This window comes from Narcine bancroftii, chromosome 10 (assembly GCF_036971445.1).
Source record: "Narcine bancroftii isolate sNarBan1 chromosome 10, sNarBan1.hap1, whole genome shotgun sequence".
Taxonomy (NCBI): domain Eukaryota; kingdom Metazoa; phylum Chordata; class Chondrichthyes; order Torpediniformes; family Narcinidae; genus Narcine; species Narcine bancroftii.
The window spans coordinates 8665073-8692925 of NC_091478.1; the positions used below are offsets into that span (position 1 = coordinate 8665073).

At 38.9% G+C, this 27853-nt stretch overlaps 2 protein-coding genes across 13 annotated transcripts in view; one reads left to right on the plus strand and one right to left on the minus strand.

Moving 5' to 3' along the window:
- LOC138744119 (C-terminal-binding protein 2) overlaps positions 1–13114 on the plus strand; it is a 202761-nt gene extending 189647 nt beyond the window's left edge. For 8 of the 9 annotated variants that reach the window (XM_069899714.1, XM_069899716.1, XM_069899713.1 and 5 more), the window contains 3 exons: positions 6209–6336; positions 6572–6689; positions 11261–13114. In XM_069899714.1, the coding sequence (XP_069755815.1) occupies positions 6209–6336; positions 6572–6689; positions 11261–11441 (427 nt within the window). In that variant the 3' untranslated portion in view covers positions 11442–13114. Of the gene's footprint in view, positions 1–6208; positions 6337–6571; positions 6690–9597; positions 9710–11260 lie in introns of those variants that run through there. The other variant, XM_069899712.1, reaches the window with a different exon arrangement.
- Positions 13115–25970: 12856 nt separating this feature from the next.
- LOC138744120 (ubiquitin thioesterase ZRANB1) overlaps positions 25971–27853 on the minus strand; it is a 57875-nt gene continuing 55992 nt past the window's right edge. For all 4 annotated transcript variants that reach the window (XM_069899724.1, XM_069899723.1, XM_069899721.1 and 1 more), the window contains exon 10: positions 25971–27553. In XM_069899724.1, coding sequence (XP_069755825.1) covers positions 27323–27553 — 231 coding nt within the window. In that variant the 3' untranslated portion in view covers positions 25971–27322. The remainder of the gene's footprint in view (positions 27554–27853) is intronic.

Genomic DNA, 27853 nt, shown 5'->3' on the forward strand with positions numbered 1-27853 from the left:
AGAGAGATTTAAACAGGATGATTTTCAATCTGAGGGTAGATCACAGCATGAACCCTGTGATAGCTGCTACCATCAGGAAAGAGGTCTAGGTGCCACAAGACTCGCACCACCGAGTTCAGGAACAACTGCTACCCCTCCACCCTCAGACTCCTCAACAAACTCAATCATGGACTCGTTGAAGGACTCTTACTTTTGCACTTTATTGATTTTTTTTGTGTGTTATGTGTGTAAATAAGAACATTTCCCAGCATACAGTGTGCATGGTTTGGGGAACCCAAAAGTGACTTATGAATGAAAGTCGGTCAAAGTAGCTCAAAGAAAATAAAGACAGTTAAGTTTTAAACCCATGTAAAGTCATTCTTCTTGAAAGAACAAGCATAACATAGCGTCAGAAGTGTTTGAATAAGTAAGAGAAGACAATAGTTTGTCTACGTAGATAAGTCGTCCCACACTGATGCAGATTACTGGAAATCTAGCTGATAATTGGAAATACTTCAAACACCAATTCAACATTTATTTAGAAGCTGGTGGAATGGGAGAGACTGATGGAAAATGGAAAGTGTCTGTGTTTCTATGCATGATGGGTGAAGATGCCTTGGACACCTATAACTGTTTTCAAGTTGATGAGACAGCTTTCACATTGGACACTAGTGACAAAATTTTGTTCCAAGTAAACATGTCACATTTGAGAGATTCAAGTTTTTCTCCTGTGACCAGAAACAAGGTATGAGCTTTTACCAATACTTAGCCGAGCTACACACACTATCTCCATTATTTGGAGATTTGAAAAATTCACTCATTAAAGACAGAATAGTTTGCGGAATCCCAGATAAGGGACTTGGAGAAAGACTGTTGTGTGAAAAAGATTTGGCATTGGAAAAGGCTGTGAATTTGTGTAGGGGAACAGTGACAAGCTAAGGAGCTGTACAAGATAGATACAACAGTTAAAGAGCTGTACAGAATAAACACAGTAGTGCATGTGATGGAAGCAGAGCAGCAAGAGTTTCCCAAAGCAACAACAAACCAAAGTGATAGGCTCAAACAGCAAATGCAGCAGGTGCAGAGGTAGACATATTCCAAAGATGTGTCCTGCCTTTGGAAATTCCTGCAATAAATGTGGGAAGAAGTATAATTTTGCAAAGTGCTGCAAAGCAGGGGATACCAAGAGAAAGGTGCACACAGTGAATGAAGAAATGGAGGAATTCTTCATGGATTCACTACAGACTACTGCTGGAAAAATGGAATAGATCATTCCAGTGATTGTAAGTGAGACAGTCATTCCATTTAAGATCAACACCAGAGCCCAGGTGAATCTGTTATCGATGAGCAAGATTTATCCTGTGAAATTAAAAGTGATGAGCTACACTGGAGAGAATGATCCAGTAAAAGGAGACTGTATGGTGACCTTCAAACACAAAGGACAGCATCTCAAGTCACAGCTACTGATTGTAGAATGGAGAGTACAGCCAATATTAGGTCTGAGTGCATGCGAAGAGCTTGACCTGGTGAAAAGAATTTTCATAGTGGCTTCACAAACCAGAGATTAGCACACATCACTCAATGAAGAAAAGAATCAGGAACTGTAAAGGGCCCGACAGAAAGAGAAAAAGAATGAAGAACACAATAAGTGACTGTCAGACGCAGTGGACAGATGGTTGACAGTCTAATGAGTGACTTCAGCTGCATCTAAAAGGAAGAATGGCTGCATTAGAGGATAAGAATCTATCCATACAAGAATCTGAACTCTTAAGAAAACAACTTGGAGAGTCTCTTCGTGATAAGGAATTGGAAAATGCAGATCATTTTGTTTCAACTACAAAGCTTAAAGTAGCCGCCACACTATCAGAAGAGGAACTGGGAGCGATGTCACCCACTGCAGCAGCTGTGGCCAAGATTGTGAAGCCTGGAATGAAGCTCGTAGAATTGTATAATGGATGTGTTGAAGCCTAGGATCAATTGCTATTGGCAAAACAGGAAAATAAGAGAGTGAATAAATATTCGGTTAAAATTGTGAAAGAAGTGGAGATGAAAGCTTCGCTTCTAAAGTGCCAGCGTGAAGAATATGAACACGTGCAAAAAGCTGGGGCAAATCTCTCAGCTAAATTAGAAGATGCCGTGAAGGAAATTAGCATTTACAAAAATCACTGATGAGGCAAATAAGCAAACTTCATTATTCAACAGGGAGAATCAGAGATACAAAATGCAAGTGTCAGATCACATTCCAAACAGGATGCTTTCGATGGGACAAGAAGATGTGCGAGGAAATCATATTTTACGTGAAGATGAAATTAGTTCTGCTGACATACACAGTTCCTCTGAAGTAATTTCTCAGCATCTGGTGTAATGTGTAATACTGTCATGTTGAGGAACTGCAACAGCAAAATCAAAATTTATTGACATGAACAAGTCACAGTTTGTTGTTTTGCAGGCAGCATCAATAGTGTAAACATTCATATTATGAACCATCTTAAATATAAAAACTAAAAATAAGTGTGTGCAACAAGTGAGGCCGTGTCTTTGTTTCATTGTTCAGAAATCTGATGGCAGTGGGGATCCTTGTGCCACTGAGTGCTCGTCTTTAGGCTCCTGTACCTTTTTCCGGATCGTAGCAGAGTGAAGAGAGCATGGCCTGGGTGGTGGGGGTCTTTGAGGATAGAGGCTGCTTTTTTAAGATACCGTCTCATGTATATGTCCTCGATGTCACAGGCTGAGTTAACAACCCTCTGGAGTTTTTTTTCCTTGTCCTAAGAGTTGGCACCTCCATACCAAACAGTAATGCAACCAACCAGACTGCTCTCCACGGTGCACCTGTCGAAGTTTTCGAGAGTCTTCACTGACATATCAAATCTCCTCAAGCACTTTGTGATTGTATCAACATGGAGGGTCCAGGACAGATCCTCAGAGATCTTGACACACAGGAATTTGAATTTCTTGACCCTCTCCACTACTGAGCCCTTGATGAGGACTGGGCCATGTTCCCCTAATGTCCTCCTGAAATCCACAATCATCTCCTTGGTTTTGCTAACGTTGAGAGCAAAGTGGTTGTTGTGACACCATTCAACGAGCTGATCTATCTCCCTCCTGTACGCTTCCCCATTGCCATTTGTGAATCTGTTGACAACTGATGGTGTGATCGGCAAACTTGTAGATAGCATTGGAATTGTGCCTTGCCACACAGTTACTGGTGACTGTTCGTGAACTTGCTGATAATCAGGTTCCTCTTCAAGGATTTCTGAACTTCAGCTCAATCTTGTGGATGGCTTGGATGAACTTGAATGACTTTTTTTTTAATTTTATTAAATTATTTGCATTATTACAGGAAAAAAATGAATAAAACATTAATCTAATATCCATAGGCAATAATACAAAAAAAACTTTTATTTTTTCCCCATCCCCCTCCCACCAAAAGTAAGAAAGGTAAGATGTCAAGAATTGGTTTAGAAAAACTAATGTACCAATTTGGATTCAAATAGAAATGTATAAATGGAATAGTGAGTCGTTTAAAGGAACTAAAGATTTTTCCGTATTGAAACATATTTTAAACATATGGAATAGAATTCATATTGAGAGAGGAATTAAAAATGATCAATTACCAAAAATGTTGTTTTACAAAATCAACTTCTTTACTTTGAATAATTCTTTATTTGATCATTGGTATAGTAAAGGTATACAGAGGATAAAAGATTGTTTCTTAGAATCTTTTTTCTTAACTTTTGATCAATTAAAAGGATAATTACAGTATACATAAAGTATAATTTTTTGCATATTATTAATTAAAAATGTATTTGAAAAAGAGACGGTGCAGATTTGAGATCCTCTAAAGTCAATTTGAAGATATAATAGCAGATACGTTTGTTGTTAAGAAATTTATTTCTTCTTCTTTTCTTTGGCTTGGCATCGCGGACGAAGATTTATGGAGGGGGTAAATGTCCACGTCAGCTGCAGGCTCGTTTGTGACTGACAAGTCCGATGCGGGACAGGCAGACACGGTTGCAGCGGTTGCAGGGGAAAATTGGTGGGTTGGGGTTGGGTGTTGGGTTTTTCCTCCTTTGCCTTTTGTCAGGGAGGTGGGCTCTGCAGTCTTCTTCAAAGGAGGTTGCTGCCCGCCAAACTGTGAGGCGCCAAGATGCACGGTTTGAGGCAAGATCAGCCCACTGGCGGTGGTCAATGGGGCAGGCACCAAGAGATTTCTTTAGGCAGTCCTTGTACCTTTTCTTTGGTGCACCTCTGTCACGGTGGCCAGTGGAGAGCTCGCCATATAACACGATCTTGGGAAGGCGATGGTCCTCCATTCTGGAGACGTGACCCACCCAGCGCAGCTGGATCTTCAGCAGCGTGGACTCGATGCTGTCGACCTCTGAAATTTATTTAATATGTATATAAAATTACAAGAGACTGTAAAGAAATCAAAAATTGATGGGAGAAAGATTTAAATATACAAATTCAGGAGGAGATTTGGTCAAAATTATGTTATGAAAGTGTTACGAATACAGTAAATGTTAGATATAATTTTCTTCATCAATTGTATTATACTCCACATGTTAAATGGACTTAGTCCTAATTATTCAAATAAGTGTTTTCGATGTGTGAAAGAAATAGGGACTTTTTTACATTAAATGTGGTCTTGTGAAAAAGTGGAAAGTTAATGAAGATAAAAATACCAAAGGATCCAAGAATATTTTTTACTTGGAGAAATTCAGGAAAAGGATATAAAATTGAAATTGGACAAATACCAAGAACATTTTTAGTCTTGCAGTAGCAACTGCAACTTGAACGATTCTTGAAGTCATCTGATGTAACTGGTGGAAAGAGACTGACCATGGAATGTAGGTACTTTTGCTATGTATACATAGTTTTTTTTTACAAGGGGAAGGATGCATTATTTATGTGTAAATAAGAACTACCTTTTCCCAGCATGCAATGTGTACAGTTGGCTGGAAATCAGAAGTTAGTTGAAGCACCTCAAGGAAAGTAAGGTCGGTTAAGGGTTAAACCCATGTAAAGTCATTCTTCTTGAAAGAACAAGCGTAACATTTTTCTCTCTGTATTGCACAGTAATTTGTTTACATATGAACATGGAGTATTTTTTTGCACTTCCAGTAAGTGGTAATTTTGCCTCGCTCAGAGGGAAAAGAAACTCAGGGTTGTATGTGATATATATGTAGTCTGGCAATAAATCTGAAATCAAATTGTGGCCCTTTCAGTTCTGAAGAATTGAATGACCTCTTGTGTGCTGGACATGCAAAACTGTGATTGGAAATGGATATCTACAAAATGTGACAGGGCCTGTTAAGTTGTGTTTAATAGGAGATCTGCACTAATGTGAGTATGTGTTATTTGAATGATTGATGATCTATTGATACATCACCAGCAGTTAATCTGAGCAGTCATCGTTTGCAAAAGTAATGAACAGATACCAGAAGATAAACCAAAACAAAAGAAAGAAAGTAACTATTTTCTAGATCGGTTGGTGTGTCTGTGCACAGCTGCAGGAGTTGCTGCTGTTCTGTGACTGTCAAAGAATCTATAGAACTTGTGGTTTCAATAAAATATTGGTCGGCACAACATTGAGGGCCGAAGGGCCTGTGCTGTAGTATTCTATGGTCTGTTCTTTTATTTACAGAATGTAAAATTCCCTTGAATTGTGTTTTACAAAGGCCAGTTCAGAGGGCAGTTGAGTCACCCACAGTGGTGTGGAGTTACAAAGGACAAGAATGAAAGGTTTCCTCTACTTAAGCATATTAGTGAAGCTAATGGGCTTTTTACAAAGTTAAAATGGTTTATAGCTACAATTATGTATAATGGTTTCTGCTTATTTAACTGTATTTAAATAATTTCGGCACCATTAGTCTGGACTGTTAAACTACTAGCCCATAATATAACCACCAGGTCACTTAACTCAGTATTTATTGTTTTACTCTGCCATAATCCGAGTGCCTTGTTGCAATAACCTGGTCTCTCTGGCTTTCACATTAGACAATGTAAAATATTTTTGCTAGTTCTCGCTGCGAGATGCACTATCTTTAATGGTGATGATACCCGGTGTCACGCTTGACTTAGCACTGATCTTGGCCAGGGTGATTCTCCTGAATCTTGTGGCAGTGCAGCAGTTGTCTTTCATTGATCATGATCTATTGATCATGACTTTGGGTTGCACAAGGAGAGTGCATTCATGTTGCATCGATACCTTCTCTTTATTCCCGTGCAGTTTCACACATGGCCCACTGAAAGATGCTCCCAACTTGATCTGCACACCCCACACATCCTGGTACAGTGAGCAGGCATCCCTAGAGATGAGAGAAGCAGCTGCCACGGAGATTCGTAGAGCTATTACAGGTGAGACCACTTGACATGTCATTTCAGAATGTAATGATAATAATGCTCATTCATCTGTAATTAGATAGAGCAACGTTTTAAATATTAGTACAGTCAATATTTTCACAAAATTTAGATGTTTTTTCATTTAGAACACAGCAGGTTTGAGATAATTATGATATTGGTTGTGTTTTATATTTTCTTTATTGTGAAGTTGTATTTAATTTTCATTCTGCTGCCCATTTTTTTCCTGCAGGTCGAATCCCAGACAGTTTAAGAAACTGTGTAAATAAGGATTACTTTGTGACAACTGCTGCCTGGCCGACGATGGATCAGCAGGCTGTACACCCAGAGCTCAATGGAGCCACCTACAGGTAAGAGGATTCTTCCTTTGGCTGCAGATTTTTTGAGGGGTGGGGGGGACAGTATTTATTGCCCCTTCCTAATTGATCCCTGCATGCAATTTTTGAGAGAAATTAGGTGTTAACCAAAACAATTAAACTGCAGATGTTGCAAATCTGCATTAAAGCACAAAATGCTAGAACATACTCAACCGACAGACAGGAATACAATGCTTCAGGTTGGCGATACTTTTCTGACCTGCTGAGTGTTCATGTTTTCTACAAGTGTCCACCACATTGAATCTGGTTGAAGATGACAGAAAGAACGTGGGTTTTTCCTGATACCATTTAAAATGTAATTACTTGACTTAAATTTCTTCAATGTCACAGTGGGACTCAGATGCCTTTTGCTGTGCAACATAATAATTAAACACACACATTGCTCATGTTATGAGGTTGCTAATTGGCTGGTCCTAAATGAAAAATCTTCACTTTAAATTCCCATTCTAATGCATTCACTGGATACAAGATTGAAATGCTGAAGGATGCTGGGTTGATCTCAAGACAAGCCCTGTGGATGTTAGTTAAATAAACACTTTGTATGAAAAATAAATTCATTTTCTTCCTACCAATGGATACAGTAAATATGCAATCCTGATTTTACTAGAGGAAGATAGAAAACAAATAATTGGAGCATAATGAGTTTTAACTTCTGTGGGCAGGTTATTGGAATCTATTCTATGGGTCTGTATAAACTATAAGGAAAGATACAGAACTATTAGGGAGAGCCAGCATAGCTTTATTCAAGAAGATTGTGTGACTGACTTGATTGTACCTTTGGGGGGATAACAAGGGGTTTGATGAGGGCAACAAGGATTTTAACAAGGTCTTTTGATATCATGCTAGGCATCTACTGCAAAGTAAAAGCCCATTGGAGCATAGGAGAGTAGCAAATTGGTTTGTTGGCAGAGGGTAAATCTTAGGTGCTTTTGTGACTGGAGTTCATCCTAATTTGATCCTTTTTAGAGGCAGAAATCCTCTGCACAGTAACTGGGATTACAACCACCACGGATATAATGGGGTGAATGGCCTCTGGGTGTCTTCTGACCCCTTTTTCTCCAAGTTTCCTTATTGTTTGACATTAGTAAGTTGTGTTCTGTGCTGTTGATAAAAAGGAGAAATGCTTAACTGATAGATCTATTCTCTGTTTTAAGATCCAGATGTGAATGAAATTGTGGCAATTGGGTTTGACAATTCTAAAATGTCCTCATAGGCATCTAGCTCTAGAGAGGAAGTGCTGGCAGTTTTCCATTATTAGAGATGCTGTGTCTCTGGCATCTCAGACAGTTCATACTTCCTCTGTTGTCAGTCGTAGCTAACAGAATCACCCTAGTGTCAGATTTGTCACTTCACATCCTACTCCAGACATGCAAAAGAGATTTTCAAACCAGGTTATTTACCACCATGGAAAAATCAAGAAAATATCTAATGTCAGCATCACACAGTTAACATTAGTCAAAATCATCCTGGAGAAATTGTCTTTATTAATTCAGCTAACCCCTTGCTCTCTGAAGAGGAGATATTACCAATTAGCCCTGTAATTTGACCTTATTCACAGATGTAACTGTAATGCAGTTAGATATCAAAGGCAAGAACTATCATTCTTGACAGCAGTGAAAGTTGATAAAGCAAACTAGATAAAGACATACAGTATGCCTTTTGCTGTGCAACATAATAATTAAACACACACATTGCTCATGTTATGATGTTATGTGCTGGGTTAGCACAATGCTACTACAGGCCAGCGACCCGGATTTGAATTCAGTGCTGTCCATAAGGAGTTTATACATTCTCCCTGTGTCTGCATGTATATCCTTGGGGTGCTCTGGTTTCCTCCCACCCTTCAAAAAAAAAACATACCGGGGTTGTAGGTTAACTGGGGTATTTGGGGCAGCACCGGGCTGTGATGGTGCAGTATGTTTAAATTAACTCAGCAGGTCTCACAGCATCTCTAGAAGGTAAAGACACATTATCGACGTTTCGAGCCTAAGCCCTTCAAGGCATAGGAAGAAGCAGGCAGCGACTGAATAGAAGAAATTCTATTTTTTTTTAAGCCTTCAGTCTATTTCTTTTAAGCTACAATTGGTGTAGAAGTTAATGCAGTGCTTTTACAGCGCCAGCGATTGAACTGGAGTTCAAATCCTGCACTGTAAGTCTTTTGTGCATTCTCCCTGTATTGGTGTGAATTTTCCCTGGAGACTCCGGTTTCCTCCCACCGTTTGAAACATACCAGGGGTGTAGGTTAATTAAGTGTAAATTGGGCAGCACCGACTCATGGGCTGAAATGGCCTGTTACCATGTCTAAAAAAAATTATTCTGGCACTATCTGCTTCTTCCCTTATCTTGAAGAAAGGCTCAGGTCCAAAACGTCAATCTTTACCTCCTATGGATGCTGCAAGACCTGGTGAGTTCCTCCAATGCTTACAGTTTATAGTCAGTGTCTGCAGACTTTCATGTTTCACTGGCTACAAGATTATCATCTTTGGTGGCCATATGACTGTTCAGTCCTTCGTTTTGAAGGATTGGAGAAGTGACCAAAGCTTTGTGTTCATCCAGTGATATTGTTGATGGCTTTGGAACATTTTAAAAAAAGATCAGCGGTTCTGTTAAAGTGCAATCAGAGATATCGTCATCTAGAATATTCTTGCCAGTGAGGGATTTAGCTGACAGTTATGGTTTTTAGACTACAATGTCAGGAAAATTGCAGAAAAAAATTAACATAATATCTGCCCACGAGGTCGTTCACACTGGGTACCTTTTTAAGAGTGCAAATACTGGAGTGCAACAGTCACGGTGGTTGGACTTGTAGTAGATGAGCATCAACAATTTACACTGCAGTGGTCCTGGAATTGACTCCAAATTCCTGCACATTCCTTTTCAGATTGCCCTTGTAGCGACAAAATCCCTTGATTGTGCCGTTACGCGCCTGCAGTCTAAAAAACATGTGATATTTATTCTGAATTGTTAAGCAATTCTTTTAAAGACCTAAACTGCCTGAGAAAGAACAGTAAGTTTTTGTTGAAATCAGACAAATCAAAATTAAAGTATTATAGATTTCTTTAGGGTTCCCAGTTAATTATTGTGCAGAATTTTCACCTTGTGCTCTTGTTTAATGCCTTCCATTCTATATTTTTTTTAATCAATTGCATAATGGTTTGTTTAGAATAGTGGACAGAAAATGTTCATACCTACTTGTTAAACATTGTTAATCACATAACTAAAAGTGCAGCATTATTTCAGCAAACAATGAATATGATGATGTAAGGATATCCACCTTCAGATGGCTTTGCTAGCAATTATCTCGCTTTTCAATTTAAGCCAAACTGTTCACATCAGCATTTGTTTTGAATTTTTATTTGATGTATTATTAGCTTCATCTTGCCAACAAAGTATAAGATGCTGAACTGAGATTCTGCATGTAGTAAGGCAGGGGTGGGCAACCTTTTTTTAAAAAAAAACCTCACAGACCACATTAGGTAATCCTTATGCCATAAGTTCTCTGTGATTAGTAAGGGATTGCTTAAAGTGGTATGTGGATGGAAAGAAAAAAATTGAAAACCACTGTTTTAATCGTACCTCATTAACTCGTTATGTGTACGGTTTCATAACTCCAAAAGGAAATGGGCCAATGACAATTTTTCTCAAGCAAAATATTTCAGTAAAAATGGGGTCTAGAGCAGTGATTCTCAACCTTCCCGCTCACATACCACCTTAAGCAATCCCTTACTAATCACCAGCTTTATGGCCTAAGGAATCCTTAAGGTGGAATGTGAGTTTTCCAAAAAGGTTGCCCACCCTGTTTTAAGGGAAGAATGCTTTATCCAATTCCTAAAATTTATATTAGATTCATAACCTAAAACATTTGAAGAATTGGTGAATAACGTTTTGTCATTGGATGCTGGCAGAAGGTTCCCTGCCTCTGGCTTAAAGCAGCAAAAAAGCTGTGTGCATCTGTTTAAGCTGCAGAATGGCTGTTAATAGAAAACATGCTCATTCATTGTTGTGAACTCCCGTATATTGATACTTGAAGTTTACCATTTCAGCCACTAAATCCTGCTGTTAAAATTCTGTAAGGTAAGGAAAATGTATGTTCATCCTGCCCCCAACCAATGCCTTCAGTCCTGAAGATGCAGGTTCATGCTGTCCATAGGTACCACTGGTTAGTCAGTATGCACCCATTCACTAATTACCTAGTTTTCATCGATGATGAAAGCTCGAGTTCCAGCAGTTTTCATCGGTGAGACATTATAGTGAAGCTTATCTTATTCAAACCTCTTCCCTGTGCCAAAGCCTCCAGCCCTACATTTACTTTTAAATCTTGTTCCAATTTAATGGTTCTTGTGAATATTTTGCTTAAAGTCTTACGTGGCTTCAAGCGATACTAAATCATAATCTTAACAGATTTTCAAATATGCTTCAGTCTCGAATTGGCTGGTGAAACAAGAAACATCACTGGCAAATTTAATCGATAGCAGGACCAAGTATCTGAGTCAGCCTTCTCTCCACCCTGTCATTTATTCATTTGATTCTGCCTTCTTTCGTAGGTATCCTCCTGGTATAGTGGGCGTAACTTCTGCAGGAATCCCAGCGTCCATGGAAGGAATGGTTCCCAGTGGCGTGAGCGTCTCCCATAACCTTCCTGCGGTTGTGCATCCATCCCACACTCCATCTCCCAATCAGCCCACAAAGCACGACGGTGACAGAGAGCACACCACAGAACAATAGCATATTGCAGAGCTCATCCGGTTTTAGGGTTGGGACCAAGAGACACCGGAAATATCATTATGAAAATTGAATATTTATAGGATATTGAGACTTGAAATTCTTCTATGGATTTGTACTCTTTACAGCTGCCAGCCTTGAAGTTGATGTTGTCCATGGATGGGATTGAAAGCTGCATTAAACCCACGAGAACTCCCTCGACTCAAAAGAAACTGAGAAGTATTTTACAAAGTGTTTTCTCGGATGAAATGTCCCTGTTGATAAATGTGTGTCACATTCCTTCACATCTTTTATCTGTTGATCACAAGTTTTACTGGGTAGATTATACATATAATTTGAATTAAGTGTTTGATAGGTGATAAGAGAGAGTGAAATGTGCTGTTGGCAGAAAATGGTAGCCTTAGGTGTGGCGTTTCAATTGGTAGCTTGAAGCATTTCTCTTCATCTCAGGAACAAAACCTTTTGTATTGTTTGCAAGTTCGACTTCAAATTATTTGTTCCTCAACGGGGTCTCCCATTTCTCAAACAAAAAAACTTCCTATTTGTCATGATGTGGCTTTTTTTAAAAAAAAATACAAATTTGCCTCAAGTGTGATTTGTCAGGCCATTTGAATCTATTTAGTTCCATATGCATCATTGCAGTTTCTTACCAGTGAGAATGGTAAGGGAGGAAGAGCTATAATGCCAGATATGGCAGTCAGCAGTCATGAGGGGTTGTGTTACAATGGCTTCTCTTCCAGTAAAGCATTATGCAGGTCACTTAGCTGTGAAAAGTCATTTAATACCAGATACAAATTTACAAGGTTGCAAATTCCTTCCTGTTCACTCCTCTTATAAAAGGCTTGTGATCCAAGTCACACTACTCAAGCAAAAGTTTGGTTCATGTTTAAGGATTTTACTACAATTTTCTTGATTCTGGACATTACTAATCTGTCACCTGATTTCACTGAGAAACAGCAGCTCAAGATGCATTAATAGACTTCAGTAAAGCTTAATATTTTGGTTACCGTTTTCAAATAACAAGCATTTTGTGTTTTATTTTAGTAATATTCAGTTGCTGGGTGAAAGACTGAGCTGAATTAGTTGCACATAATTATAACCCAAATCCTTTGCAAAATGCGTTTATTGTGATTCCACCTTATTACTTTTTTTAGAGTTCTAGCAGTCATTTCTTGTATGTAGTTTTAAAGTTTGCTTTTTTAAAAAAAATCAAAGACAAATTGTCTAGTGATTTCTGTGAACCTATGGAAGCGCATATCACTGCTCAGACTTGGAAGGGGAGAGATGTTTGCTGAACCTGGAATTTAACCTGCCCCTTTGAAAGGAAGGGTCATCATTCAGTTATGGAGATCAAATGTATGTGTGTGTGAAAGACTTTGTTTAAACATTATTTTAGGCTTAAAGTGTTATCATTTAAACTAGAAATCTGTTTATTAACGTTTAAAATGTGTCATAAACTTGCTGTTCTGTTGTTCAAATGTTGTGTGCAGCCATGCCGGGTTAACATTATTCGTGTTAAGCCTTTTTTCACTTGAAACTTTTTTGGTACTGTGCAGTGACAGTTTCCAATTGCAGGTAAAATCATTTTTTAAAAGTCAGTCTTTCAATTTCTATATTTCTTCAACAATTTGTGTTAACAGTGGAAAAAATATAAAAGATTAAACCTATTGCAATTAGTTTGCATGTGTCTCACTATCAGTTGATCTTTAAAACTACACAGAATTCAAAATGTTTCCTGTCATTTGCATATTTGAAATATATTTTCTTGGTGGAGATAAAATTTTTGTCTATTTCTATTCCTGTTCTGGGGGTGCAGCTCAGGTAGAGTCTGGCACATTTATCTTAATTGAGGTCAAAGGTTAGGACCTCATCTTACAGCTGTACAAGGCACTGTGGTGAGAGCACATTTGGAGTACTGTGCTTAGTTCTTGTTGCCCAGCTACAAGGATATCAGTGTTGGAAGGAGTGCAGAAGCAATGCACGAGGATGTTACTGGAGGATGTGAGTTATAGGGAGGGGTTGGATAAGGCTGGGTATTTATTCCCTTGAGCAGAAGAGGCCAAGCCTACAGGTAGTGATTTGAGAACTAGAGGACATAGACACAAGGTATCTGAAATGAACTGCCAGAGGAAACGAGAAGCAGCAACAATTACAACATTCAAAAGGCAGGTATGGGGAGGAAAGGTTCAGAAGGATAATGGATGAAATGCAGGCAAATGGAACAAGCCCAGAATGTTAATTTAGTCAACGTGTGAGAGTTGGGCCAAATGGCCTGTTCAGTACTTCATTACAGGTATTTTTAAAAGAATTTATTGTTTAATCCATTTTCCTCTTAATTGAAAACAGACACTTAAGTATTTGTTCTGTTTTCAATGCCCTAGGCACAATGGGGTCCATTGTTGGTTCCAAGAGCTACAACTTTTCAGCAAGCCATTCTATTGTTGCTGGGTCATGGCTGTTACTCCCTTTACCCTACTTTCCTTATTTCTACATTCCCCTCCATGTACTTATCTGCTTCCTCCTTTACACTCCAGCTCTAAAGCTTTTCAATGCTATCTCCAAGACCATTGTAACAATTTTTAAGTGGGTCCTACCTGAAGATCCATTTTATGCTTTAGTGTTTTAAGTCTTTCAAGCTATCTGAAAAAATAACCCAGCCCAATCAACTTTTCCATCCTCTATTTTTGCCAAGATGCACCAACTCAATTAACTTCCATTAGCCACAGCTGATCAATTATAACCAGCACTGTCCATTTCCTCAATAACATTTGTTTGTCTACAGGTGCTCATTTTTCACCTTTTCCAAATCTTTTATATTGATGACATGATGACAGGACTGTCTGACATGAACCTATTCAGTTCATCATTTCCATGCCAGTTCTCAGTAGAACAGTTATATTCTCTCTCCTCTGCCTATAACCACAACTTAGAAGGATAATTACTTACTGAAAACTCTCCATTTTTGGGTTGAGACAAAATCCCACATGGTCCATGAAAATATGCCAACTTCACAAAGGCGCCCAGGTCAGTGTACCTGTAAGACGGCAGCACTGACAGTACACTACCTGACTTTTACTCCCCTCTGCGAATCTCTTGCCCACCTTCTGTGCAGTAACAGCTGGGCCTAGTTGACACAAGTGCAGTAATTCTTCTGCACATTTATGACAAAAGCTTGCCCAGCTACAGACAACCTGGGAGTCGAAAAGATAGTGAACATGAAATTAAGACATAGATTTTTGACTTCCATAACAAAGTATCAAAGATAAACAGTGATAACAGTGGTTAAAGTAGTAGTTTGCGCAATGCTGTTACAGCACCAGCGACCTGGCCTGGTCTTCGAATCCTGTACTGTCTTTAAGGAGTTTATGTTCTCCCTGTGTCTGTGTTGGTTAAATCCAGATGCACCTGTTTCCTCCCACCCTTAAAAACGTAGGTTAATTGGGCTCATGGGCCTGTTATCGTGCTGTATGTCTAAACAATTTTTTTAAATGACCAGAATAATGCAAGGCATAAGTATTCAAGATTATTTTGGGGATGAAGAAATAAGTGGTCAATTAATGATCCACGTGGAAGATAGAAGGCCAGCAAATAATTATCCATTTTTAAAGAGAAAGTTCCTGAGCTGCCTTTGAAGGTGTTCTCAATCATTCTCCTGTTAAATAAGAGTCTAGAATTGTTCATTGCAGCCCTTCAAATCCATTGACCCAGCTTCAACCCCAACTAATGCGTACGTAGCTTGCATGTTCTGCCTGGGGTGGGGGCGGGGGGGTTCTTCCATGCCCCATAAATTTTGTCAGGTGTAACAGTAAACTGCTCTTAGTGGATAGTTGAGTGATAGAATGTAGAAAGAATTGATACGAAGAATAAAATGGGTTAGGATAGGATTTTATCATAACTAAAAAGACAAAAATAATTTTAAAATACATACTGTATCCAGGAGAGGAGAGTTTTAGGTCACTGAGATACAGTTCTACCCCACATCTGCTTACTGGAAATATTAAATGACTTTAATTTTCCATAATACTTTGTATTTATCTGTTTGTTTGTTTTAAACTCTTAACTTGCAGATTTATCAGGTATAATGAACAACTATTACCTGTATTCCATGGCTGCAAAGTCAGGGCATGCTTTTGAAGGCTGGAAAGTAGTTTCTAATTGTGCCCCTACAAAAGGAATACATTTTGAATTATGTAGAACATTGTGCAGAGCATCACAGTTCCCTCAAACTTCTTGGGAAGGAATTGCAGCCACATTGCACAACTGATCAATGACTGGAAAAAGTTATTTGATGTTTTCAAATCTTGCCTCCAATATGGAGGTCACCATCAGATTGAGAAACAGTGATAAGGACCAATTTCAGGTTCATGACATTTTCACTCCCTTGACACAGTTCTGTTTGGGAATTCAGCTTCTGCTGGGGGAAGAGATCCAGGAGGATCCGAGCCGGCACCACCAGGCTGAGGAACAGCTTCTTCCCACGAGCAGTGAGAATGCTGAACAATCAAAGGAACTGCTCACACTGACCCTCCGAGACTCATATTCACAAAAACAATACTTAGTTGTATAGATTAAATACTTGTCCTGTATGTGTGTTATGTCTGGTTGTACGCACCGCACGAAGGACCGGAGAACAATTTTTCATCGGGTTATACTTGTACAGTCAGATGACAATAAACCTGACAATGGAAAGAGAAATAGAGTTATGTTTCAATAATACTTCAGTAGAAGTGGTCATAAGTGCAGCGAAGGTATGTGTGTTGTGAGAGGGGCACTAAGGAATTTCTGCAATTGGTTGAGGCCAGGGTTGATGAGAATTGATTTGTTCACACAAGACTTTGATAAAATACTAGGTCAGTGTAAACTAATGGTGAGGAAAAAAAGGAGCTACTTTCACTGATGGCTGACTTGCAGCAAACTGAGGCTAAGCCAGTTATCAGAAGCTGGAGAATTTGGAGGTTGAACGGTGGGAAGATACCCAGACAGGAGGCATGGTTCCTCAAACTAATGCTGGGTTTTATTGTAACAGAGGCCACTGAGAGCAGAACAGGAGTGAGCATGGGGAATTAAAGTGGTAGACTACCAGAAGCTCAAGGCAATCCTTGCACACCGAATGCAATGGTCTGCAAAGTAATCAACAATGTGATTTTTTTTTTTGCTTTCCAGTAAAAAATAGATTGTATCCCAATCGAGCCAGTAAGGGGACTGTTCAATTTTTATCAGAGTACAATGCCTCACTTCCCAATTAGTGATAGAAATGATGAAACAGTTGAAAAAGCAGAGTTTAGGAGGAAACGAAATTAAAGGTAGATTACTTAGATATTTTCTTGTAATCATCAATTATGCATATTTATTCCATGGGTGTGGAACACAAGAGTGAGAAAAGGCTAAGGCTAGGTTTTGACCAGTTAGGTCACTAGGTGGCAGTATTTCATTAGCCTATAGCAACCTTAAAAATCTCCATTAATACTTCTACTCATTTGAAAAATGTCTTCATACAATTGTTTTTTTGAATGGTAATCAATTTTCTTCCTAGTGCTCCTGGCAAGTTAACCATTTAACCTTTCTTGCACTGAAAAAGCTGTGTTATTGCCATATCTGGAAGCCAGCTTGCTTGTTCACACAGAATGGAAGAAAAGCTGGGTTGGTGAGTCCTTTTACACAGCAAGCCGGCTTCCTGAAGCAAAAGAGGTGGGACATGTAGTACAGCCCCGCTTTGCCTTTGGAGGATAAAAGCAGGCAAGTTCAGAACCCCCCATCTGCGTTTACACAGGTAGGCAAAGTGTTTGAAAGGTAGATAATGCCCGGCTTGAATCCTCTGTGTGAAAGGGAGCCTCGACAAATTTGGCACTGCATACTTTACAGAGAAAAAGGTGTCCAATGCTATGCTTAATCATTTAAAGAAACTAAATAATTTTAAATAAATGTGATTAATTGAAAGTTGGAACAGTATTAAACGTAAAACTTCATGGCATTAAATAACCCATTAGAGAAAAATGAAGGGTGTATGTTTTGGACATCCATTTCAAAACTTGTTCAAGTTCAATTCTTGGGAAGTGAGTGAAAATGAAAAGATCTGAAGTCCCTTCCTAGTCACTGACACACAAGGTATTGCCCCCAACAGTTTATCAAAATGGTAAACCAAATTACTGAAATAGTTGAACTGTGAAGGTAAGAAAAATGAGATGAAATTCAAATTAAAACCTCTGAATGCTTCAGTGGTGTAAAACAACTTGAAAGACTCAGTGTGTATAAACTACTGTAATATCAAAGAAATGAACCCAAAATACTTCATTACTCTAATGTCTTGATGCTTTTCTCAATATTTCCAAAAAAATTATTTGACATCAAAACCCAACATTCATTCTGAAATATAAATTATTTCAAAGGAGATATTCAAAATTGTTAATTACCACATTCAAAATAGGAAGTAGCAAAAATGTACTTGAAAGAATTAATTATTAAGCATAGGTTGACCCCATTTGTCTAAAGTGCCTGTGGATAAATTTCAACTTTTAGACAACTAGAATACGCTGGTTAGTCACCTGGTCTGAGATGAAAGTTTGATTCTGAAAGAGAGCTGTTGGATGTGACATGTGTCTCAATCCAGACTGAAGTCAACAATCATGCCAGAATCGTGGAGGTAGGGCCGACAAGTCAATACTCAAAATACAATGTATTATTACAATACTTTTGACAGGTCTCATCATGTGAACCTGGCCAGTGAGATGGTGCAGTAACTGATGATGGCACAGGCCCCTCCCTGGAAATGGACATGCTCAGATTGCTCAGTAAATTGAGGCAGCTGGTTTGACTACCAAAACAAATCTACGTCGTTGGATGCCTTAGTTCCACCACCCGCCTTGCCTCTCCCCCCCCCAACCAAAATGAGTAAACGTAATTGATAAGACCCACTGATTCTTGCATGTACCATCTCTTAATTTTGAAAACCTAAATCTGGAAAATGAATCAATAACACAAAGCAAGCAATCTGAAGTATTAAGACACACAAACGAGTTTCTAAATTAGGTGGTCAGGATCAGCTAACTGGTTTCCAGTTGGGAAAGAGCCAAATCCACTCAGCACCTATGGTACCAAATTAAGGTCATCGCTCTTCTAACGTTTCAGTATTCATTCTCCACTTACTGTGTACCAAACATTTCTTCCTTTAATCTTTACTCACCTTCAGCATTGCACAACAGGCTCGTACAGCCTGCTGCCCAAATTCCAGCAATCCAAGTCCTGAATTAGGTTTTCTATGCATAAATTTTGCAGATTCTCACTGTGACCGTCTTCTAAATCACCCTCTCCATCCTGCACGACTCATCTTCCTCCACCTGACCAGGTTGTTTTCCTTGCCTCTCTCCTTTGGTCTGCCACTCTTCTGTCTGTTTAGCCAATCCCAAGTGGTATCCCTGCCTTATCCTTCCCATCCTGTCCTCTAAACAGCTCCTCAGTCCTGATGAAGATTTTTGGCTCAAAAACATGAATCGTTCTTTTTTTTTCCCCTCCCATTGGTGCCTTTTGACCTGCTGAGTTCCTCCAGAAAATTATATTTGGCTCCAGGTAGCTGAGCATATGGAATCAGGTAGAGCAGGTGAACAAAGGAGAGAGATCCTGAAAGAACTGGTGGGAATGGGAAAGCACGCTGGAGCAGATTACCAGAAATTGGAAAATTTAATGTTCATACCATTGAACTATGGCTTCCCAAATATAAAAATGTTCTTCTAGTAAGTAGAATGCCAAGCACAGACAGTTGTATGTCAGTGTTGGAAGGGGAATTTAGATGACATGCTCTCCCCAATCTAGTCTCTCTCTCTCCTTATCAACTTTCCATCTGTTCCCCATTACCTCGAACCCTTCCTCTCCCCCACCTGGTTCCAGCTGTCCATTACACTCAAGCCCTTCTAGAAATGGTTCAACATTTCAAATTTATATCCATAGAATTAAAGAGTTGCAATAAGTTTTTTTTTCAAAAAAAAAAGTTGATTTAACTTTTTGTCAAATTTTCTGGGCCTAAAACATTGAAAAATATGCATGTACAATAAAAACCCATTATTTGGAGAACAAGCAACTGGCCAAAAAAAGGAAAATAAGTACACTACATACAACACCAATTGTCTGAAATGGTCAGGACCGGGCCTATTTCAGATAAACTATATTTTCGGATAATGGGACATTTTTTTAAAAACAGCACAGCGGCAACAGCAAATCACTTGTAACTGTGTTTAAACAACAAGGGATGGCTTATTAAAGAATGAAATAACATTTAATCCAACACCAAAAATTCAAAATTCTACTCAGAGATTTTTCCAAAATATTTTCAATCTGTGACATCAGTTTGACTCTGAAAAAAATTTGGATAACTGAGAATTTCCGATTGCTTTGGATATCCTTGTTTATACAAACTTTTTCCGATAATTGGAGTTGTACTATAGGTAAAAAAATACTGGTTTAAATTGGTGCTCCTCGCCATTAGTTCACCAATCACACAACACCCAATCTCAAGTAAATAAAAAATAAACTTAACCAGCATCTACCAATCCCCATAGGTGTTGGATACCAGGGTTTGACTGTATCTGAAAAATTAGCACAAAAAGTCATCACCTTTATTTATCGTTTATACCATGCTCGCTTGGTAAAGATTATAGCGTTTCTCCAGGACCATGGAACATATTTACTTAAATATGTTAGATGTTAAACACATTGAAATATTAAGACATATACAGTAAAAGTTCACCATATACTATTCACATATGATCTGGGAATTCAGGAGCCTTGGGGAAAAAGACTGTCATCCAATCTGGACGTCAGGGCCTGAGTGCTACGGTACCTCCTACCAGATGGCAGAAGGGAGAACAGTTTACGTGAGGGGTGTGTGAAGTCATTCACGTTTATAGCCTTTCGCCTGCATTGAGTGTTGTGTCCTTGATGGTAGGAAGAGAGCCCCCAATGATCATTTTTGCTGGCTTCACTATCCTCTGCAGGGTCTTGCAACCTGAAGTGGTACAGCTTCCAAACCAGATGGTGATGAAGTTTGCCAAGAATGCTCTATACATCCTCTGTAGAATGTAGTGAGGATGGAGGGTGGGAGATGAACTTTCCTCAGTCTTCGCAGGAAGTAGAGGCACTGCTGGGCTTTCTTGGCTGTGGAGCTGGTGTTAAGGGACCAGGTGAGATTTTCTGCCAAGTGCACTCCGAGGAACTTGATATTCTTGACAACCTCTGCATCAGTCCGTTAGCAACTGCACCTCATCTTTGTGCACTGACTCGTCATTCTTACTGATCAGGCCCACCATGGTCGTGTCGCCAGCAAACGATTTTGTGGTTCAAGGTGTGTTTAGCTGCACAGTCATAGATCAACAGAGTAGACTAAGGATACAGCCCTGCCCCACCACATCCGTGCTCAGTGTGGTGGTCTTGGAGATGCTGTTACCATCCTGGACTGCTTGAGGCCTTCCTGACAGGAAGTCAAGAATCTAATTGCAGAGGGAGGTGCTTAGACCCAGCAGGCTCAGCTTCCCCATCAGGTACTGAGGTATAACAGTGCTGAATGCCAAAATGAAGTAAATAACTAGCATTTGAACATACGAGTCCTTGTTTTCCAGGTGGGTGAGGGCTAGATGGAGGACAGCGGTGATGGCATTGCCCATAGAGTGGTTGGGTCTGAATGTGAACTGCAGAGAACTCTAGTGACGGAGGCAGAAGGAGCTTGATGAGTCCCATGACCAGCCTCTCAAAGCAATTGTGTAATCATTGAGGCAGGACACAGACTACTACTTCCACTCGGGGACAATAGTGGCAGCTTTGAAGCACGTTGGGACCACAACGCTTCTCAGGGAGACATTAAAGATGTTGGTGAGAACATCTGCTAGCTGAGCTGCACATCACCTGAGCACTCTGCCAATAATGTTATCCAGCCCAGCAGCTTTCCATGTGTTGACCTTGCCTCTTTTCACATCGGCCACTGTAAGGCACAGCACCTGGTCATTTGGAGAAGAGGCAGTCTTCTTCGCTGCAACATCGTTTTACACCTCAAAGTGCGCAAAGTTGTTCAGTGCATCTGGGAGGGAGGCATCACCAGCACAGGCAGATGGTGTAGTCTTGTGCTTGATGATCTCTTGGATGCCCTTCCACATGCTCTCCAGGAAATGACTGTGAATGCGCTGGGTATGTGGATGCTTTGTTTCCCTGATGGCCTTAGGCAGCTTGGCTCTTGCAATAGCTGGGTTACCTCTCATAAAAAGGAATATTTCATAATGGGGGGGGTTAATTCTGCAGAATCAACCAATCATACAGACACTAAATGTCTTGTGGTAGATCCAACCACTGGATATCTTTCCTCTAATAAACGTGAGACTAACCCCTCAAACCAGAGGGGTACAAGGATTCTGTCTGAGATTAATCAAATTCTTAATGAAGAGAATGCAGAGAGACAGCATTCTATTTATGTGAAAAATAGAAAGCGACCCTGGTATATTGATAAAATCATGAAGTATAAACATGATGAGTAAAATGCACAAAATTCCAGGTAAGATAGCCAGGCCAAGAGTTAAAAATGGGGATGGGGTGGTGCAGGTCGACAAGGGGAGCTTGTACAGATAGTGACTACAATATGATAAAAAAGCAACATTACACATTTTGGACTCATTTTCTTAATGACACTTTGCAAAATCAGTCACAATTTGACAAAAAGCACATTATAAAATACATGTCCATCTCTAAGGATTTACTTCTACTAGTCATTTTTTTCAGGATTAACATGTCCCAGCATAAATGTTTGAGACAAATTATTCCCAGCATCGGTTTTAAGGTTTTATTTTTAAAAACACACAAAAATTATAGCACAGCCACCTTTACACATTTCTAACCTGCCCCCTTGTGAATATACAAAATGCACATTGATACATTTTCAAGAAACAACAAACAGGAAGGATTCTGTTGCCACCTTTCAGCTGCAGAAACCCTGCTTCAATTCTTACCTTCGCTGTACAAAGTTTGATCTTTCTCCTTATGATTGTAGGTTTCTTCCAGGTGCCCTGGTTTTCAATCTCTTCCTAAATTAGCACAAGTTGTTAGTTAATTAGCTGCTGCAAATTGCATCTTGTATATAGATGAATGGTAGAAACCTTGGTCATGGGGGGAGAGTCAGGAGGCAAGAGGAATTGATGATCATGGAGTAAAACGATGGGTATCTTATCCCATACCCATGTTTAGGAATGAAATTTACTTGCATATCAAGTAACATTCGGACTTTGCATGTCAATAATAAAATTAATGATAATAAAATAATCTATTCAGTTAAACTTTCATTCAAGATCATGCCAATCTTCATCCAATATAACCCAGAGCAGAACTATTTACTTTTAGTAGCAAGGAGAAGTTCCGGAAGTGGCCAAAGTATCCATAATCATATGCACTAATTGTGGTATCACTTCCATCACAAGAAATGACAGCACAACTCTCGTTCTGTAGTGGAATTGCATACGTACATTAAATGTTTATTTAGAAAAGAGCATGAATAAATTTCATGAAATCATCTGTAGAACAGTATTTTCTTGGGCACCACTCAATATTCTGGATTGAGTACAGGGTTACCTTTAAATGTTAGTACAATCCGCACATACAAAAAAGTCGAATTCATCTCAAAGGCAATGCACAAATTTCAAACTTCATTGCTCACTTTTGGATTGAAATCAGACTCGTGCACATTCACCTTTACCATACATATTTATTTTCTCTGCCCGAGACTTCAATATTCAAATGTATGCCTCAGGTGATTTTTCTACCAGAAAAAGAAAAAAATCAAATTAAAAGGGTCTGTGAATTTCATTATAAGGTTGCAATATTTACTGCTCAAGGTGCCTTCCTCTAGTGCAGTGGTTCCCAACCTTTTTCTTTTCATCACATACTACTTTAAGTATTCCCTATGCCATAGGAGCTCTGTGATTAGTAAGGGATTGCTTTAAGGTGGTGTGTGGGTGGAAAGAAAAAAGTTGAAAACCATTGTTTTAATTGAACCTAATTGACTCGTTATGTGCACAGTTTCATGACTCCAAAGGAAATGGGCCAATGGCAATTTTTCTCAAGCAAAATATTTCAGTCACCATTGGGTCGAGAGCAGTGATTCTCAACCTTCCCTTCCCACTCACATACCACCATAAGAAATCCCTTACTAATCACAGAGAGCACCAATAGCATTAGGATTACTTAAAGTGGTATGTGAGTGGAAAGAAAAAGGTTGGGAACCACTGCTCTAATGATACTCCAAGATGAGAATATTGGTTTCAGCCACCTCTAATTTACTTGGTCTTTTAATCAGCTATGATTGAAAGACAAACAGAAGAAAAAATGCATCTTATTAATTTATGACTTCTCATACATGTATTTATGTTTTTTTTTAAACTGGTTGATGTGTGGAGGAAATGTGGCCTCCCTGCCTGTCTGGAATGTGTGTACTGCAGAGGGTCACATGTCCTCCCTGTCTGAAACTTAGTTGGAAGTCACATCATCTGTCAATCAAGGTTGGACTCCAGCATTCCATTAGTGCACACGTTGCCATTGGCCAATTTAAATCACCTAGGGACATTATTGGCTAGAAGCACCAATTAGCACTTCATATTACACCAATGCACAGTACATTCTTTCTCTCTGCCTCATGGTCCAAGCCCCAGACATCACTCCATGCCAGGTGACCATCGCTAGAAGTGCCATGGGTAATGTAGTGCCATGTCGTGTTCTGATTGATCAATACTTTCAGGGAGTCGCACACCCAATAGTTCAGGGAACTGTGCGTAAGAGTCCCTGCTTGTAGCATATGTACTCAATCGCGTGAGCGGGTTGAGAATAGGTTTACTGTGGTCGGAGTCCAACCGAAGTCCAAGGTGAATGCCTATATCATCACCTAAGTGAAATAGTGATCGAGTACCGTTTAACTTTCTCCCACTGGTTTCCTGTGTGTTAATAAAAGTTACGTGTGATTGTAACACTTGTGTCTAGACTTGTCTCTCAGTGAACCCACCGAACCCAATACTCTTCCCAACACAACTGTTGGCAACTGACATTTGAAAAATGGCGTGCACTTTGAGTGCTTTATGATCTGGGCAACAATGTTATACTTTAAATCACCACAAATTATATGCAAAACCAGAAATAACAAACCTCGTCTTAATACAGTCTTGTTGGCAGTTTAGTCACAAACCAGAAGCATCCACAAATAGGCTACCACCCATTAACTCTCTTCACTCATCCCTGCCTTATAGCACCCATCCACCTTTGTATAAAATTGTTTAGGGAATTATAGCACTTTTACACCTTCTTGTTTGCTGTTAACTAACTCAATTACAGAAAGCGAGAATATCAAAGATACAGTACTTCCCTTTAAACTTTCCCTTTATACTGTACAGAACTCAATGGATACTTAATTTGTAGCAAGAATTGTATTTATCAACTGCCATCTATTAAAGTACTGGGTAACCATAACAAATTTTTCCTCAGATGATGAAACAGAGGCCATGAAAACATACACACAGCAATAAATCATTCCCACAGTAGAATAGCACAGAGGAAATACATTACAACCAACAGATTGATCAAAATTTCCTTATGCTATTATTGAAGAGATAACCATAGCTTAATTGCACATCAGCAGTGTAATTGCATGTACACATCAAATGTTTACTTTTTTAAAAAAAAGAGTATGAATAAATTTCATGAAATCAGGGTTGAAGATTCAAGAACTGCTCCAGAAGTGTAGTCAACCATTTGTGGTACTGATGAGTGGCTACCTTTCAACTAAAACATTAAAATTTTACCTGTTTGCTCCAAGATTAAAGATCTTCTAGCAACAAACTAATGAGCAAGAGAATTATTGATCATGACCTAGCCGATACTGATCCCTCAATCAGTATCAACAATCAAGCTTGTATTGTACATACTGGTGCTGGTTTTCCTTTCTAATTAGTGTTTAAAATTAAGCTTCATTTGTTTTCTAATCATTCCCTCCTGTTACTTAATGCCGTAAGGCAGGCTGTGACATAATCATCAACATTTAAACTACATAAAACTGGAAATTGAAAATCAATCTAAATACAGATTACTATCGACTTCACTTCCTCAAAAAACATTGAAAATGTATTCCCTTACTGTCAAGTATTGCTTCCAAGTCACAAGATCTCCATGAACTTTTATGCTGAGATTCTACAAGTGTTTAAATATATGCCATATTAATAAATTAAACATAAAACAATGCACTCAAACTATAAAATAAACATTAAGGCATTTTCAAGCTCCATTTAAAATCCAGTCATCCTGACTTGCACTGAAAATGTCACATGGATGGATCACCAAATACTGCAACACAACAATGGTCTCAATGCAAACAATCATTTCGCAATAGGTCACGTGTATGCCTGAAAGCACAAGTGATACACCTCAACCATAAATTGCCCGTATGCACTTGTATTTTGAAGGCATACAATGAATTTGTACAAGATATCGTTTCAAGTTTGGATTTAACTTTCTTTGCAAAATGAATAACACAGAACTTTTGAGTTGTTTAATGCCCATTGTATACTTTGATTACAATTCATTGACTTTTGACAGTGAGTTGCAATTTTCTTCATTAAATACTCATCACCTAAATATTACACATCAAATGTCGTTTAATTTGCATGGCTGTTGATGTGACAAGTACTGAACATTAGGGATTACACAGAAAATCCATTTTGCATAAAATGCCTGGAATAATATTACCAAACATGTCTCTTGAAAAACTCAAAATGTATTGAATAGAATTACAAAATTTTAGTGAGACACATGTAACTGCCATTTAATACCCTTGTTAGGTTGAAACCTTTGGCTTTGCAGTGGTGCAGAGCATTTGCATAGACAAAAAAAAGTCTACAGCACTTCAGCAAACTTTTCACAGCAAGAGTATGTATTTGTGCAACATGAAATTCTTCATCAGGTTTGAGTAAACAATCAAAATCCACACAATTGGTTCTGAACTTAATTTTACGGGGAAAGCACCACCTCGTATCTCCAAGTCACTTTAAATAAATAAGCAGAAATTAAACAGTTCTTGGCAGAGTTCAAGATCTAAACTAGATTTTCGTAGTGAATATTAGTGAAGAGATGAGAACATGAATGATCTCTGCAATAATTTGCTGACTCTAAATAGAGTAACAGTCTTTTAAAAAAAAATTGGAAACAAAGACAATATTTGGTGAACACTTTCCAATGCAACCCAACATCACTATTTTGTTCCTTAGAGATTTTACTTCATTATAGTATTCAATCCTGCATTTAAAAAGCATTTTCATGCAGTTGCTCTCAATGGTTTTTACATCCATAATGCCCCCAACTTTTCAAACCCCGATATGTGTGACCTGCTTCTTAGCAACATAATTTGGCATTAAAATATCTCAGAACATATGCACACGCTCTTTTAAAACACGGCTATAATAAAATAAACCTAGAAGGAACAAATCAGAATCTAAAATGAGTCATTAAGTGCCCTTTTTTGGAAACCATTACAAATTCAATTCTTTTAGATGCTGGTATAAGTTTATTCCCCCTTGTTACACAAGTTCTTACACAACCACATGCAGTACATTTATAGCTAAGGATGTACAGACGAGGAGGGTTGGGGGCGTGGGGGGAGCTCATCTTTTAACATTAAATTCAGCATACATAGTTTTAACGTCCAACCACATCAGTTCTGATTTTAACATGGCACATTACATCAGCCTTTGTGTAGCCAAAGATCAGACTTCAAATGCAACTTCTATTTGGTATCCAAACTTTCCACGATGCACATCAAACTAGAAGAGTCCAATCTCCAGGATTCCTAACAAAGTAATGCCCATGACTCCAGATGTCATGCATCACTCATCCTCCTCCTCCTCCTCCTCCTCCTCATCTTCCTCACCATCCGAAAGTGAAGTGCATGGTCGTATCTGTCGATAACGGTCCAACCACTTCTCCACCATTTGAGTAACCAACGGATGATTACGTCGACGGGAGCTCCTTTGCTGTGCAACAAGAATTCCGCCCTCTGTAACACAACAGTCAAGCCATTCCCTCAGCAGTTTCTCCTGCTGCTCCTCATTACCAATCTGCAAAGAGTTATTTCAAACAATTAATAACAGCATCCAAGAGTCTGCAAACATGGCAGAGACGTTACATCAGTTGGGATCCTGCATCTAAACGCATTGAACTACAATGGCATGAGAAAAGAGTGGATTAAAATTGATTTTCAAATGTTACTTATGATGTGAATGATGAATTCAGGAATGGTCGTCCTACACTAAAAGGGGAAGAGAAAGTGGAATTTATCTGCAGCAACAAAGGGAAACTAGCGTAAGAATTAGATCCAAGGAGAACATAAATTAAGATGAAAAACAATCACTTCCTGG